General features: G+C 40.4%; 1 protein-coding gene across 1 annotated transcript in view; it reads left to right on the top strand.

Moving 5' to 3' along the window:
• Positions 1-10878, top strand: part of ILRUN (inflammation and lipid regulator with UBA-like and NBR1-like domains) — a 52843-nt gene extending 41965 nt beyond the window's left edge. Inside the window, exon 5 of the mRNA XM_088461157.1 lies at positions 8944-10878. Within this exon, the coding sequence (XP_088317283.1) occupies positions 8944-8979 (36 nt within the window). The 3' untranslated portion in view covers positions 8980-10878. The remainder of the gene's footprint in view (positions 1-8943) is intronic.
• Positions 10879-15992: the final 5114 nt, after the last annotated feature.

Here is a 15992-nt window from a genome sequence, read left to right as displayed (position 1 = left end):
ATCACAAGGTGTTTAATTGTTCAGGGCATTATTTATGGGGTCTGTTATATGCCTTGCATAGATTAGGTTTACTGATTAGTCCTTGTCACTATATCCCATGGCAAGCATACACTTCAGCATAACCACACTAAAGGTTGGAAATTAATGGGATGTTTTGTGAAATAGATCACTGGATATTAGTGTATACCAGTAATACTCTTTTTTCATGTAGTTGTATATACAGATTCTTATAAAAATATTGAAATCCTTGACCAATACTATCATTTTACTGAGTAACAAATCCTACATTGAAAGTTTATCTGTGTTTTTTTATTTTTTGTTTGGTCAAAAGCCTGAATCATTGGACATCTTACAAAAACACTGACATTCACTTTTTTTTTTGTTCCTGAGCCACTTCAGTGTTGGACTTTGTGTTGGTCGTAAGGGTTTTTTATTTTTTTTGCAGTTTTCTTGAATTATTTTCTGTACTTTGTGGCAAACTTTTATTTTAACAAGATAATGCACTTGCTGATTAGATGGAGCCCACATCAAATGCTACCACCACCATGTTCCATTGCATCACCTTGTTCCATACAGCCTTTCCTACACTCATTGCTTTTGATCTTTGTCCAAAAAGATTAATCTTGGTCTCATCTGACCACAAAATCTTTTCCCACTTTTCAGCTCGGTCACCCTCATACTTTTTGACAAACCCATAAAATTAAAAATGTAAAAAACATGTCCAGAGTTGGTTTTGCGCCACCCTATCTTGTAGTGGAGTATTCCATAGACAGAAAAATCTTACGGTTTCACATGTCCCATTAAGGCTTCTTAGACATCTGAAATTTCACAAAACCTACTGAATTTCTGCCACAAACTAAAAAAAGCAATGAAATTCTGATAATTAAGGCTGACTCCTTAATGGACGTGTTCCTTGAGCAATACAGATATGGTATGCCATCACACCCTGGGGTTAACTGCAGATTCAGCACTCTCACAGAGTGAGATTGCTGTCGCTCACAAACTGGTGGCGCTGCTAATTCACAGAATTGTCTGCTCATTGGAATACACACATGCAGTCTGTGCAACTGAGGTCTGTGCAGTTATGTGGCACACACATCCCACTCAGTGCCCACAATCTTCCCTTTTCGTTTACCACAACCATCCCACTGGGATCCAACATCCTTCTCACTCCATACATCCATCTCATTCAGAATACACATTCAACTCCCTAATTTCTAAAACTATTATACTCTGTCTATGTATGTACACTATCTTCGCCTCCATGCTGCTATAACTTCCCCAATCCCTACAACTGTGTCTCCTAACTGTGCTAGTTCTTTATTCCCTCATCCGCACAAATGTCTTTCCCCATCCGCCCCGCCATGTCTTCCTGCATCCGTGCCACTCTGTACCCCCGTTCACGTCGCTCTGTTCTCCAAAACCGTGCCACTCTTGTCTCCCCTGCATGCGCACCACTGTTTTCCATGCATCTGCATCACTTTGTCCCCACTATCCGCACCACTGTTTTCCACCCATCTGCATCACTTTGGCTCCTTTCCATCAGTGCTGCTTAATGTTCCCCTTCCACACCGCTCTGTCTCTTTCCCCATCTACTCCATTCTTATACCATCTGTGCAGCTCTATGTTCTGCTCAGACATCAGTTGCATAGACTGCGTGTGTGTATTCCAATGAGCACACAATTCTGTAAATTAGCAGCCCCACCACTTTGTGAATAACAGTAATCTCACTCTGAGAGTGCTGAATCTGCAGTTAACCACAAGGTGTGATGGCATACCATATCTGTATTGCGCAAGGAACACGTCCATTAAGGCGTCAGCCTTAATGATCGGAATTTCATTGCTTTTTTTAGTTTGACAGAAATTCAGTAAGTTTTGTGAAATTTCAGATGTCTAAGAACCCTTAATGGGACATGTGAAACTGTAAGGAATTTCATTGCTTTTTTTTATCATTTATTAACCATCACTGTTTTGGCGAGCAAACTGGGCCACCTGCAGGGCAGAAGAACAACAAATCGGTACACTAGCACAGGTGAAGGAGCGGACAGCACACAGGAGGTGTTTTGGGGGTGGAGATGGAGAGACTGCTGCGTGGGCAAGGCTGCATGTGTGTGGGGCAGTGGCAGCAGCAGGGTTGTGGAGCAGTGGCAGCAACAGGGCTGTGCACGGAAGCATCAGCAGGCAACAGAGAGACCTCCCCCCCCCCCAGGTCCCGGCCACAGCAAACGCTGGCTTTTTTCCCCCCCTGTTCCGGCCCCCGCTACCACCCGCAGAGGACAGCCATCTTGGTGCACCCAAGTGAAACTCCAGTGAGTACACCTGCTGGAGGCTCCTACTAAGGCTCTGCAAGGAATTGAATCTTCCTATTTCTATAATGGCGCAATTTTGATGTAATAGTTCCAAAATTTTTACTTTCTCAATTACCTAAACCCCAAAAAGCCCTACCCTGCAACAATAGCTACCGAATAAAACAAACCCCAAGTCTAAATTCGCCCCCTACCGAGTTATGCCTTCGCAAAAATCCCCCATAGAGAACAGCAGAAAAGTGGTCCTAACTGATAGTGTCAGAAAAACTGACAGCTGGAATTTTACATTATTCCCAAATCCTCATTTTTTTTTTTTGCCCTGAAATTTGGCAGGCAGCACCGAGCGACTGTTCTACCCACCCATGCCAAATTTCCGCTCAGTACTTCCTATAACTTTTGAGGTGTAGCCCCTTAAACACCATGCCCCCCCCTCCGGAATTCTCTATGGAGATTTCCGTTTTTTCTGATTCAGCCTTAATACAATGGCTCATGAGCTGGTTAGCTGATGCACCTTTATTCTAGTCTCAGAAATATAGAGCCTTCAAAGTGATTGTTGGTTTCTTAGTGGCTTTTATCATTAGTCTTCTCTATGCATACTCAGCGTTTTGAGAGACAATCTTTATTGGGCAGTGTGTGAACAGTATGATGCGTAGATACTGCTTTCAGAGTATTGCATCAGCAGTGCCCACTGGGACAGTCAACACTTCGGTATTGTTTTGTGCAAATTCTTATTGTTTGCATTACTTTATCAATTGCTACTGTAGGGTGCAATTTAGTCTTCATTTTCCCTGCTAAATATAGCAAGGGAAGAACTGCGCTCTAAAGGCTATGCTGGGACATCAGTATTCAACACATTATATTGTAAACAACAATTTAATAATATAAGGCTAAATAGCCATATTCATATAAATAGAGATTACGACATAAACATAAATACATACAATAGATTTGATCAGACTCTTAAAAATTAGAAGCAATAAACACAGTTAACTGTAATTGAACAGTCTAGGATAGACTTATATTAATAGGTTGTAACACTAATAAACTAATAATAGTGGTACTAATGACCCTGGAGATCCTTGATAAAACAATAAAGTAAGAATTTCGCATAGATACAATGTAAACAAATGATGGTATAGCCGACTCTGTGAAAAGTCTCGTATATAAACTCAATGCAAGGAGTATATCAAAAATACAACTGACATCCCTTCTCCTAAATGTACCTTGTCAGTATCTTAAAGCTGCATGTGATGGCAGCTAATTTGAAACTCACTTGCAATTGGGATGTCGGCAATCAGCCCCCTCCGAAGCGCACAACTGTGTCCCTGTAAACAGATCAACAGCCGGAAGACTGTGTAGCTGGAGCCGTAGGCGACGGGAGTAGCTTGCGTATAATGAGCCAGGTATGTATCATCAGCGATGCGTGATGCCGACTAACAGCTTTCTCCGGAATAAGCAGAATTGCCTCAAGTCGGCTGGTCAGTGGCCGGGGCACTGCAAGATGGAGACTGTGGACGATGGTGTTCACCTGTATGTAATGCGCCAGGTGATAACCATCTCAATGCGGTGGTGGCACAAACAATAAACAGAAAGGTGAATGTCCCTCCGGCTCTGGATTTCAACCAGGTGATAGCCATCTCAGTGCAATAGCAGCACAGGCAGGAAATGGGGAGGTGAGCGTCCCTACGGCTCAGAATAACAGGTTCAATCTCAGCTCCTTTAGGCAGTAGAAGTCCCGATGGACCGGAGGTTGGTCAGGGCAACAGCCGCCAGCTTGTTTGTATAAAGGGAGTGCAAATGGACGCTGAATGTAGGTAGGATCTCCAGGCTCCTATAAGGGAACGGCAATGCGTTTCGGCTACTACTGTAGCCTTTTTCAAGCCAAAATGTTCCCCATTATCCATTATTTGGTATAAATAACCCTAGGATAAGGTTGATTGGTTGGTCAATTACTTCAATTTGGTTAAGTTTAACCCATAGTGACTCATTATGAGTTTTATTCAGCAGGTTTGTAATTAATTCAAAAGGATCTCATACTGCAATCACTAACTGCTATAAAAAGCTCAGGTAAAGCTTATCCATTAGACCACAAACCAACTAATAAACAATACTATTACACCAATAATTAATATAAACAGAACAATGTTGATACAGTATTAAAAAATATAAATAAAAAATAAGATAATTATAAATAAAATAATAATATATAACTAATTATAGTTGTTGGTCTGATGTCCCAGCATAAATATGACTTAAACAACCCGGGTAATACTTATAAAAATATTACAGATACAAGTGGAAGAACAGAATAATAAGATGTTAATGAAAATTAATGATGTAATATTATCATTAATAATAATAACAATATTGTAAATTAATGCTATCAATATTAAAAACTATTGCCAACAGTAATGACAAAATTAACAAAAATTAATTAAATAAATATATAATAGCATGTTACCACCACTAATTACATCAACAGCAATACCATTAGTATTAGTGATAACATAAAATAATATTGTAGTACCAAATATAATAAATACATGATAGGGTAAAAATGTATGGAAATAAATTATTATTTAATCAATTATTTATTGGAAAGATAAATCCTAATACGAATGATGAATATAGATAACTAGGGAATATATCTCAAAATAATTAATAAGGAGAGAGGACAAAGAAAAGGTCCTTTATAGGGTACCAAAAATAAGTGATTGGTGAGGGATATGGCCACCAACCCAACCTAACCATGAAGGGAGCAGTCGAAATCTATTTCATATCTCAACCCTATACATTCATCAGAATATCACACATGGTGAGCCTAAACTGTATTGATGTTACATCCATAGTATATCCTCTAGTCAGCTTAGACCTATATAGGTGTGTGTGTGTGTGTGTGTGTGTGTGTGTGTGTGTGTGTGTGTATATATATATATATATATATATATATATATATAAAGAAAAAATATATTGCAAGATGGATAAATAGGACAAGAAGTATCCCATTTATACACATGCATAGATGAGTCTAACTCCATTTTAGCAATAATATATAGCATATTTAGTATAGTACCATAAATAGAAAATGAAATAAATAATGAACTGAAACACAAAAAAACACCCAAAAAAGTAGAGAAGAATGAAAACAAAGAACACATGGGGATGGGGGATAGGCTATAGCCGCTTAGTTGACCGGACAGTACATAAGAAGCGGCGACAGTCTAATCCGCACCCGCATATACTCTAATCATAAAATTCAAGTGCTTCGTTAAGGCCATCCGGAGAAACTGTTTGAAGTCTGAAAATCTACTTGGATTCAGCTTCGCATAATCTTTTAAATCTATCGCCACCCCTGTTAGTAATGCCTATGTGTTCTATCCCCTTGACCTTAAGACAGGCTGGGTTATTCTGATGGACCTCAGAAAAATGTCTGGAGACACTATATGTCGCCAGACCTTTGAGGACATTAAGTCTATGTTCGCGAAAACGTTCTTTAAGGGTCCTGGTTGTCTGGCCCACATATTGTAAAGAACAAGCACAACTGAGTGTATATACAATGTAGCTAGATTCACAATTGATATGACTGGTAATATCAAATTTATTATCTGGTGTGGCTGATATAATTTGTTTGTTTTTATTAATATATTTGCACGTAAGGCATCTCGTACGATTACAGGGAAAGCATCCATTTGGTCTCGACGGAAGCCAAGTATTGGTTTTCATATTCTCTTTATCATTTCTGGCACAAGTACTTGGAGCCAAGAAACTTTTTAAATTCCTATTCTTTTTGAAGATGACAGTGGGTTTAGGAGCAATATTAGATGAAAGAACTGAGTCACATAACGTTTTGTAGTTCTTGTTAATAATTGACTTAATTTTTTTGGATTTATTATTAAATTGAGATCTAAAAACAAAAGGAGCATCTCTCTTCATAGATTTAGTAGTCGTTTCTGAGGATAGAGAGATATCGACTATATTGTCCAAGGTACCAGTTGGTTCAATAGTATTGCTGACATAAGGAACAATCTCATTCAACTTAGACTTATAAGTCATTTCTGCATGAGTTTTAGCACTCTCCACTAATTCAAGGGGATAACCTCTCATCAAAAAGTTTTCTTTTAATTTGTCGGCATGCAGATGAAAATCCTCATCTCTCGTGCAATTGCGCCTGACCCTCCCCATTTGGCTCTTTGGAATATTATCAATCCATGGATGGTAATGTCCACTCTGGTAATGGAGATATGAACTCGAGTCCACGGGTCTAGTATAGAGAGTCGAGATGATTTTGTCATCTGCAACCGACAACGTAACATCTAGAAAATCAATAGAAATGTGACTAAAGTGCGAAGTAAATTAAAAGTATTAGTATTCAAAAAAGTAGTGAAATTAGTGGCAGAAAGAATATCCCCAACCCAAATAAAAAATAAACCATCTATGTAACGGCCATAGAACACCAGACTTGCTCCGGCTAATCCATCCCAGATGTATTTATCCTCAAATATATATTGGCAAAGCTCGGAGCGAATCTGGTGCCCATGGCCGTTCCATGAATCTGTAAATAGTGGGTGGAGTCAAAAATAAAATTATGTGTTAAAATAAAACGAATACAATTCACCAAAAAATCTCGTTGATCATAGGAAATGGTATCATCTTTGTTGAACATTTCTCCTACTTCCAAGATCCCAGCCTCATGTGGGATATTGGTATAAAGGACCTGGATGTCAAGGGTAAGGAAAGCATACCCCGGGCGCCAGGTGATAGTGCTTAATTTACTTAATAGATCCGAAGTGTCTCGGATATGTGACCTCTGGGTATCCACATACTTTTGCAAAAAATGGTCAACAAAAAATGATAAATTAGAAGTGAGTGAGTTAATCCCTGAAATAATAAAGCTAGCCTCTCACCATGTGACAAATTCCTCTTGCCGAGGTCTCTAGTCAGATTAGAATTAGATAAAGTTTGAAAATCTTTAAGAGTGTTTTTATAAAATAATTGTATATTAGAGCTTTTATGACTGAGTGGGAAAAAATTAGATTTATTTTTAAATTTGGTTCTATCTATAGAGCTGAGAGAGTCTTCATTTTCCCTGCTGCCCTTTTAGATTCACAACCTTGTGTGTGATCCCCTTACTTGTGCACAGAATGGTTATGTAATGCCGGCTGTCGGGATGCCTCCTGTCAGAATGCCGACAGCGGCATCCCCATGGTTGGTATCCCAACAGGGGCTGGGTAAGTATACAGACCTTTCCCACCCCCCCAACCCTTCCTTTTTGTAGCCTAACCCTCCCTGTTAGTGCTTAAACCTAACCATCCCCCCTTCGTGCCTATAACTTACCCCCCCCCCCAAAAAAATAAAAACCTAACCCCGCTACGCTCCCTAACCCTATTGAAACTGCTAACGCTGAGGGTGCCCCGGACTTACCTCGTTCGCGGCTGGCGTTCCAGCGTCTGGCTTAAGATAGGCGTCGGTATTTCGACGCCTATCTTAAGTCCCTTGTCGGGATTCCGCTGTCTGTATTGAGACCGGCGGCATCGCGGCCGTCGGTCTCATAACTACACCCCCTTGTGCACAGATCAGGAAAGGAAATGCAGCAGTTATTTAATAGTTGACCAGTGGAAGCCCATTGCAGTGCACTTGTTCTCATTTGGCAATTGTTTTGCTGGAATTGGTATGAAATACCGTCGGCCACATGGCCGGCAGTTCGATTCCCGTCAGCGGCAGCCCGACAGAAGCAGAGTGCGACGCAGCGGAAGCCCGACAGCGCTGGAAATCCCGATCGTGGATAGGTAAGTTTCCACTAACCTAACCCACCTAACCCTAACCCTCCTTAGGGGTGCCTAACCCTAACTTTCCCCCCAAGTGCCTAACCCTAATCCCCCCTTCCCCGCTGCCTAAACCTAAGTCCCCCGGGGGAGTGCCTAACCCTAAGTTCCCCCCTGGGGGTGCCTAACCCTAACCCTCCCTCCCCCTAGCCTAACCCTCCCGGGGGGGTGCCTAACCCTAAGTCCCCCCCCGGGAGCCCTAAACCTAACCCTCCCCCCCGCAGCTGTCCGCTCGCGGCGCCCGGCATCACTACGATCGTGATGCCGCGCGCCGGTCTCCCGGCGTCGGGGAAATGCAGGCATCTACATCTAGACGCCCGGCATTTCACCCTTGCCGGGATAAGACAGTCGGGAAGCCGGCTGCCGGTATTTAGGCAGTCGGCTTCCCGATTGCCTCCCGTTTTGCTTCCAGGCATAAAAAATGTTTTTGTAACCTAAAACAAAGTTGTGTTAAACATTTTATTTTGAGGTCCATTTTTAGAACAGAGGTTCCCAAAGTCATCAAGGCACCCGAACGGTCCAGGTCTTAAGGATAATCATGCTTGGGCACAGGTGACTTCATTAGTGCCTCAGTCTTTTGATTTAATCATCTTTGCTCAACCATGGATATCCTTAAAACCTGGACCGTTAGGGTACATTGAGGACCGAGTTTGGGAACCACTGGTTTCAAAATAAAAAGCAAAATTTTAATGTATGAATTTCATAAGAAGGCCCAAATAATTTCACAAGTGACTTTAGATCTGTAGAAATATTGGCTAGCAACACTTTAATTTAGTCTTTAGTATGTTCTAACCATTGTTTTTGTTTTGTTGCAGAGTGTGCACGGGCCTTACCCCTTTGGAGAGTCCTAAAAGAAGCTTTATTTTTCTCCAATGCCTTGTGTCCTTTTCCTACTCCTTGAAATAGGACATCTTCTGCAAGATACCTATTGAAGATGATTTGGGGACAGTGGTGTTAGTTACCCTGTGAATTATATTCTGGGTGCTGCCTTCCTTTCTCCTTCTGAAGAGGGTTTTTTTTTTGTGCACAATCTTTAGACACCAAGAACAAATCAAATGGGAGAAGAAAGGATTCCTATATATTCAGGTGTAGGAGACCAGCGTGTTTTATTTAAAACCATGGTTTACAAATGTTTCATGTAAGTTGGCAAATAATTTGCTCCAACAGTTCTATTCTTACACACATTTAGCGACAAGCCTGTCCGTGCATAAGAAGCACTGACAGGTTTCCTAAAATGCCAGATTGTAATTACTGGTAATGGCCTTTTAATTAATGAAACGTTTCAAATCAGTGACAGTGATTTTTCAGAAGAAAACTGTATTGAAATTGTAGTTCTTTTGGGGGAGAGGGGGTTGCAAATCCCCACTCACAAGGTGTATTCTACAGAAATCCAGAACAGAATTTGAGTATGTTCCAGCCTTACATTTGTAATCTAATAGGTGTCCTGTTACTGCACTCTAGAAGATTAGATCAGATTTGTACATGGGAGTTGCCATAGAACACAGAGCTCACTACACGCTCCTTACTTCATGTGCAGAGAACATCTTAGGATGCAATCCAGGCTCTCTACAGTTCACAGCAGTTTAGTTACACCATATACGTTTAAATTAATGACAAATCAAAACATGTTATGTAGTATTGCTTAAAAAGTATTCAAATATTTCCCAAAAACATGATTTTTGTTATTGTAGGTTACAGTCTCCATTTTTTTCAATGATTTTGAAGTTACTTGGATGTCAAGAAATATAGTGATATTTTTTTTTTTTTATTTAAAAGGAAGGAACGTAGGGAATAGATGTTGCTTTAGGTCTACAGAGTGCTCTAAAGAGATTAATGAACACTCATATCAGACATCAGTTAACTCATCCATACTCTCCACAATTAGTTTTACACTGAATGAAGACTCATCCTGAATTATTTGCTTTCATTATAGTGAGTTATAACATTACATTGTATATATTTGATATCACTGTTGTAGGATACAATATTCGCTCTCCCTATGACTGTCACCTAGTCAGGGCCCTTTGTGGGCAATTTGCTGTCAAAACACAAATTATCACTGAGCGTACTTGCTGCTTGACCCACTTATCTTACTCGAGTACTTCTAATTGTGCTGTTTTTCCTCCTACTTCCCCCTCAAAAAAAAACAAAAACAACTTCCACATAACTATTAGTACACCTGTAAAATACCCGTTAACATAGTAAAAACTATTTAGCCAGCAAAATCAAAGCTGGATTCCCGCAAGAACAGTATAAATTCCCTCTAAGTATGTTTCATTTATATTCTCCTTTGTGCACAAGTGGGATTATAAGTACCTCCATGATTTTAAGAGATCAATTTACTGACCAGGAACAGATACTCCTGTAGTGTTGAGCTGCTTCGAGACCTGAGTTTGGGATTTCTTATTTAAGATTATATTGTAGGCACACGCTTTCAAGCCCTGTCTCCTAAAAGGAAATAAAATATTCAAATGATAATAATATTATACAGATATAATTTTCGCATAAAAAGCTACTTGTTTCTTGTATTTTTTTATGGTGTGAGCGTTCAGTAGGTAGGTAGGTTGCGTGCTCGGGGTCAGACATGCATGAGACGAGTGTGTAGAGTGCTTGAGGAATTTCGTTTTTTGGGAGGGGGGGGTTGGAAGGGATGGGGTGAAATGCTTGGAAAATTCAAAAACATGACAAAAATCTGAAAAAAATAGGATTTTTTTCCTTACTGTTTAAAGAATATTTCTATCAATAAATTAACGTGGAAAAAATGATTTGTGTGTTCAATTACACATTTTAGATACTGACTTCTAGAACTCTTATAAGACTTTCTACTTGAACATAAAGCATTCTCAGTAACGTATTTTGGTATTTATTTTCCATTTCATTTTTGCACATTGCTTCATGAGGGAGTTCTGTAGGTCTTATGCCAGAATAAAATATTAAAATTTAATGTAGGTGAAGGTGAACTAATTTGTGACATGGTGGGTTTACCTTTACATACTTTGGGAGCTTTATTTATTGGGTGGTATCCCCAGTTGTAAGAGAACAGTTGTTATTATCAACAAACTCCTTTAGTGGCAGTTAGAACTGTATACTTCTGACTGGTGTATGCATATGCTGCAGCACCTCTTTGGGTCATTCAGACATTTTCTTTGGATCCAGACTGCTGGGTAGCAGGCAAAACATTGACTGAGGTTGCTGGACTTGTCAGTCAAGGGAAAAATTAGAGAGAGAACTCCTCTCTATAGGTAACCAAATACATAACAAGAATTCAGTGTCTCCAAGTATTTGCCTGTAAGTGAATGACAAATTTGCTGCAGGTGTCACTGGAGCTCAAGTTATGGTTTAGATGCAGAGTAATACTTGAAGAATAAGGATGGAAATTTCATGAGCTCCCGTCTCACAGATGCTGGAAACTAATTGTAAAGTAATGCTTGTTTGAGAAAGGGAGTGGAGAGGGGAAGGTAACCCATAGTTAAGTGCCTGCTGAAGGTCTGGAACAGGAATTTAAGCCAGCCAGAGGGAACCATAAACTGAATATATTCAGAAGTATACAAGATATATCTATCTACAGTATGTGTGTGTGCATATATATAATATATATATAATGCACTAATCCACGGCACTCACCATTCCTAGTTTTGGGGTGCAACATGGTACGTGACCACATTGTTTAAATAGAAATCACAGGGGCTTTGCACTCACCATAATAAGTTATAACTAATAATAATAATAATAAACAGTGGGGTTTTGGTTCATGAATTGATCAATGCATTTAAGCTTGCAGCCCATTAGTTATTATGGTGAGTGCAGAGCCCCTGTGATCTCTATTTAAACAATGTGGTCACATACCATGTTGCACCCCAAAACTAGGAATGGTGAGTGCCGTGGATTAGTGCTTTTTGTTTATTATGATTAATTTTTATAATTAATCATTTTTGTGATCACATTTTCTCATGCACCCCTATTAACTAGTTATCTAACTTGTGTCAGCTGTTTTCCTAGGTGCTTTGCAACAGGTGTGCTTGGTAACTGTCTCACATTTAAAAGCAAAGTTGCTGTGAGCTTTAAACCTTGATAGCATATCTTGATAGCATATCCTGAGTTTAACACTAATGTGATGGCTATGTCCATGTTATAATTCTGAGCAATAGAGTAGGGACTTGCAGTAAAGTGGGGTCCCCTGATGATGGGCTGCAAGCTTAAATGCATTGATCAATTCATGAACCAAAACCCCACTGTTTATTATTATTATTAGTTATTATGATGAGTGCAGAGCCCCTGTGATTTATTTATATATATATATATATATATATATATATATATATATATAATTTATATGTATGTATTATTATTATGCTTGAACATTTAAAGTTACCTCTATCATAAAATTGTGTGTTTTGAATCTGAAAGTTCCTAAGACCAGGGGTGTGTATTGATAGACAGTATATAGGCACCAGAAGGTAGAAAGTTAATGGTCGACAGGGTCAAAAGGCCGACATTGACTTATGTTGACAGTCAAAAGGTCGACATGCAATTGGTCGGCACAAAAAAGGTTGACTCATTTTTCTTTGTTATTTTAATCCTAACCCTTCCCCTAGTACCTGGCCCTAACCGTCCCCTTCCACAGCCTAACCCTCTACCAAGTGCCTAATCCTAACCCGAAAACCATGTGTCAACCACTTGCATGTTAACCTTTTGACCGTGTTAACCACTGTCTACCTTCTGGTGACTATCTAGTTACTGCCTATCTACCATCCGGATATCTAAAACCAGTTACTCAGCCATTAAATCCAAAGGATGATATAAAATAAATCCATTTTCTGAATTCTTGATTTTCTTACTCTCTGTATTGCTTGAGTCTAGCACTGGCTTAGTACATCTTTAGTAAATGAGATGTTGCACTCCATAGTAAGCAAGTATTTTTCGTAGCCACTTTTAATAAGATTTGATTAAGAGTATCAGAAGTAATACATTATATGAGGATAGCAGACATCCAGAATGCCAACATCATTTCTTCAATTTGCATAAGTATGAGCAGCTCGGTCATTCACAGTTTGAGAGCTGAATGTAATATCTTAAAGTTTGGCAAAAGGTTTTTTAGGCGATTTTGCAATGGAATTTAAAGTGGCTATTTGTTTTTTTTTTTAAAGGCAATACCAATCTAGTTTTGTCTTTAATTTTTTTTTTTTTTAAATTGCCACAAAATCTGCACGTTTGGAAAATTATAAGCGATTACATTTCACCCTGCATATCCTGGAGCAGATGGCAGACAATAGAATTGGTCTCCAAATATTTACGACTTATTTCATGTTTTATATTCAAACATCATCTTCTTTTTCCACAAAATGTATAATAAACTTTTTACCTAGAAGAGAAGTAAGATTTCTAACTCTGCATATTTCATTTACATTGAAGGACATACAACAAATTATGTATAATGCATTTTCTTTATTAGCCAATAGCTGCAAGAAAGAAATTGCATTAGTGGATTCTATTATAATTTTTTATTATTTTATTAACTTGATGTCCACATCTTATAGTCACTGACTCAGGGCTCCACAAATCCCGGTCGCCATGGCAACAAAGATTTTAGTCCTGGCAACCGAGTTTTCCAAGACTCTTCCCCCGGCCGTTGCAGGGAAGCTCCATTTGCCGGGCACAGCCCTGAGCTCCGGCGTCCGGCTCCCCCCACGGGCACTATGGGACAGACGTCATGACGACTCTCCCATAGTAACGTGGACCGGCGGATGCCGGAGCTCACTCCTGAGCTCCAGTGTCCTGCTTCCCCCACGGGCACTATGAGAGAGACGTCATGACGTCTCTCCCATAGTTCCGAAGAGCATCGGTCGGCAGTGGACGCAGGATTGGGGCTTAGGTAAGTATTCTGGTTTTTTTGTGTGTGTGTGTGTGTGGCACTATTACAGGGGGCTTACTACTGGGGGCACTATTAAAGGGGGCTTACTAGTAGGTTGAGGGGCACTGAAAGGGCATGTGTGGTGGTCTATACAAGCTTTCATATATTTTGGTAATGGACGATGGTCTGGCTCCTAAACTTTTAAGATGGCTCCTAGATTTTACAAAAATTTGTCGAGCCCTGCACTAACTGGTATAATTCATTTTAAACATTTGGGACAAATGTACTACTGATCAGGTTTTAGACCTGATTATAATTATATTGCAATAAGAAATTAAAGATTGTCTGGATTTACCAAAGATTCAATCCAACACCAGGAGCTCCTTTAAGTGCCAGCGATGTGTAAAAGTAAAGTGGTCGTGTCAGTTTTGGGACTCCTGACTGTGAACGAGGACTGCCAGGGAGAGATCCGGAGTGTAATGTAGCCCATAGGTTACAAAGGCAAACATCAGCTGATGTTACCTGCTGGAGCCAATCAAGCACTAGTCCAGATAGTGGGATTTTAGGCTGAGAATGTTCCAAAGCCTTGCTTGTCTACTGATGAATATTATAGTAGATACAAAGCACATGAAAATGTTATGTTAAGCATTTGGGGGTTTATTTGCCATGAAAGTAGGAGTAGATAGTTTCACTCTCTTTCCTATCTCTGACTCATACACTACAAAAGACTGCGACACACCAATAGCTGTTACTTGAATCCGCTTTTCATGGCTCATTAGCAAGCCCATTTACATTCTATTTTACTATCATGTGGGGTTGGTGGAGGGTTAGGGCTAGGCACTGGGGCGGGGAAATTAGGTTCAGGAATTGGTGAGGGAAGGTTAGGGTACCTACCGACAGGTGTCTGTATCCTATAACCGTTGGGATTTGGTTCATAGGCATCCACAGGTATACCATGGGGAATATTATGGTTGGAAGACCAGGCACCAAACAGTTATAAAACCTTTGACTCCCAGAAAGCCCCAGGTCCTCCTCCATATATACCCCGCCCCTAGCCATAGGACTTCAGTTTGTTCGTTTGGTGTGGCAGTATTCAGATGCACCTTTGTAACGGGACTGCTCAGGCAGTCCTGAGCTTTCATTTTATGATTTATTTTATTGTTTTCTTGAGTTGGCAGTACTAGGCGTCTGTATTTATAAGCACGGGCTGCGACTCCATCTACCTCCGCCGGGCCGCAACATCAGTAATTGTGCTGGTGATTTCTATGGGTCATGGCTGAGCTTAGCTAGCAACAATGCTGCAACCTGGACTGCACTGGATACTCGGAGATGTCAGGTAAGGCGATTCTTCGCTTGCGGGGAATTGCGCGTGGCAGTCCTTGCTTCTGGTGTAGAGATGCACCGGAAGCCGTTGCTGTAAGTACTAGGGATTGGGATTGTCCGTGTCCTTATTACACCAGCCGGGGCCTTATCGTCTGATGCTGGGGATAGGCAGCAGACGCATTTCTGCAGCCACGAGGCCAGCGTACCCGGTTGGTTAATTCAGCTTAGGGGAGGCAGGCGCTCCCCCGACTCAGACGCAGTCCTGATAGGTTTCACACGTCTGGGTTTCTCCGCCTACCCTCCACGTGTATGAGACGCTCACGGTCCACGGAGTGCACCTGGTTGTTGGTCTCAGGAGGGTCTGGGTCAGTCTCCCTATATACCTCTCCCTTGGTTAAGGTATACGGTGCTCTATATCCTACTATTGCTTTGCGTTGCTGTAGTTGATTTTGAGCTCATTGTAATTATATTACATATGCATTGTATGTGACTGTTTGCCAGCTGCTGACTGACTGATTTTGTTCTATCTGTCAATTATAACGGTCACTGTTATTTATTTCTGAGTGCTTTGCATTCATTTAGAATTTGTGAAGGCTGTCACATTACTTTGCGATTGTTGCCTTTATTTTAAACATGTCTAAAGATAAAGGGAAACAAGAGGGGGAGCCAACTGTGCTGGTCTCATGTAAA

Source organism: Taudactylus pleione, unplaced genomic scaffold, assembly GCF_031769625.1.
Source record: "Taudactylus pleione unplaced genomic scaffold, aTauple2 ptg001021l, whole genome shotgun sequence".
Lineage (NCBI taxonomy): Eukaryota > Metazoa > Chordata > Amphibia > Anura > Myobatrachidae > Taudactylus > Taudactylus pleione.
This window is presented reverse-complemented; position numbering and strand designations above follow the sequence as displayed.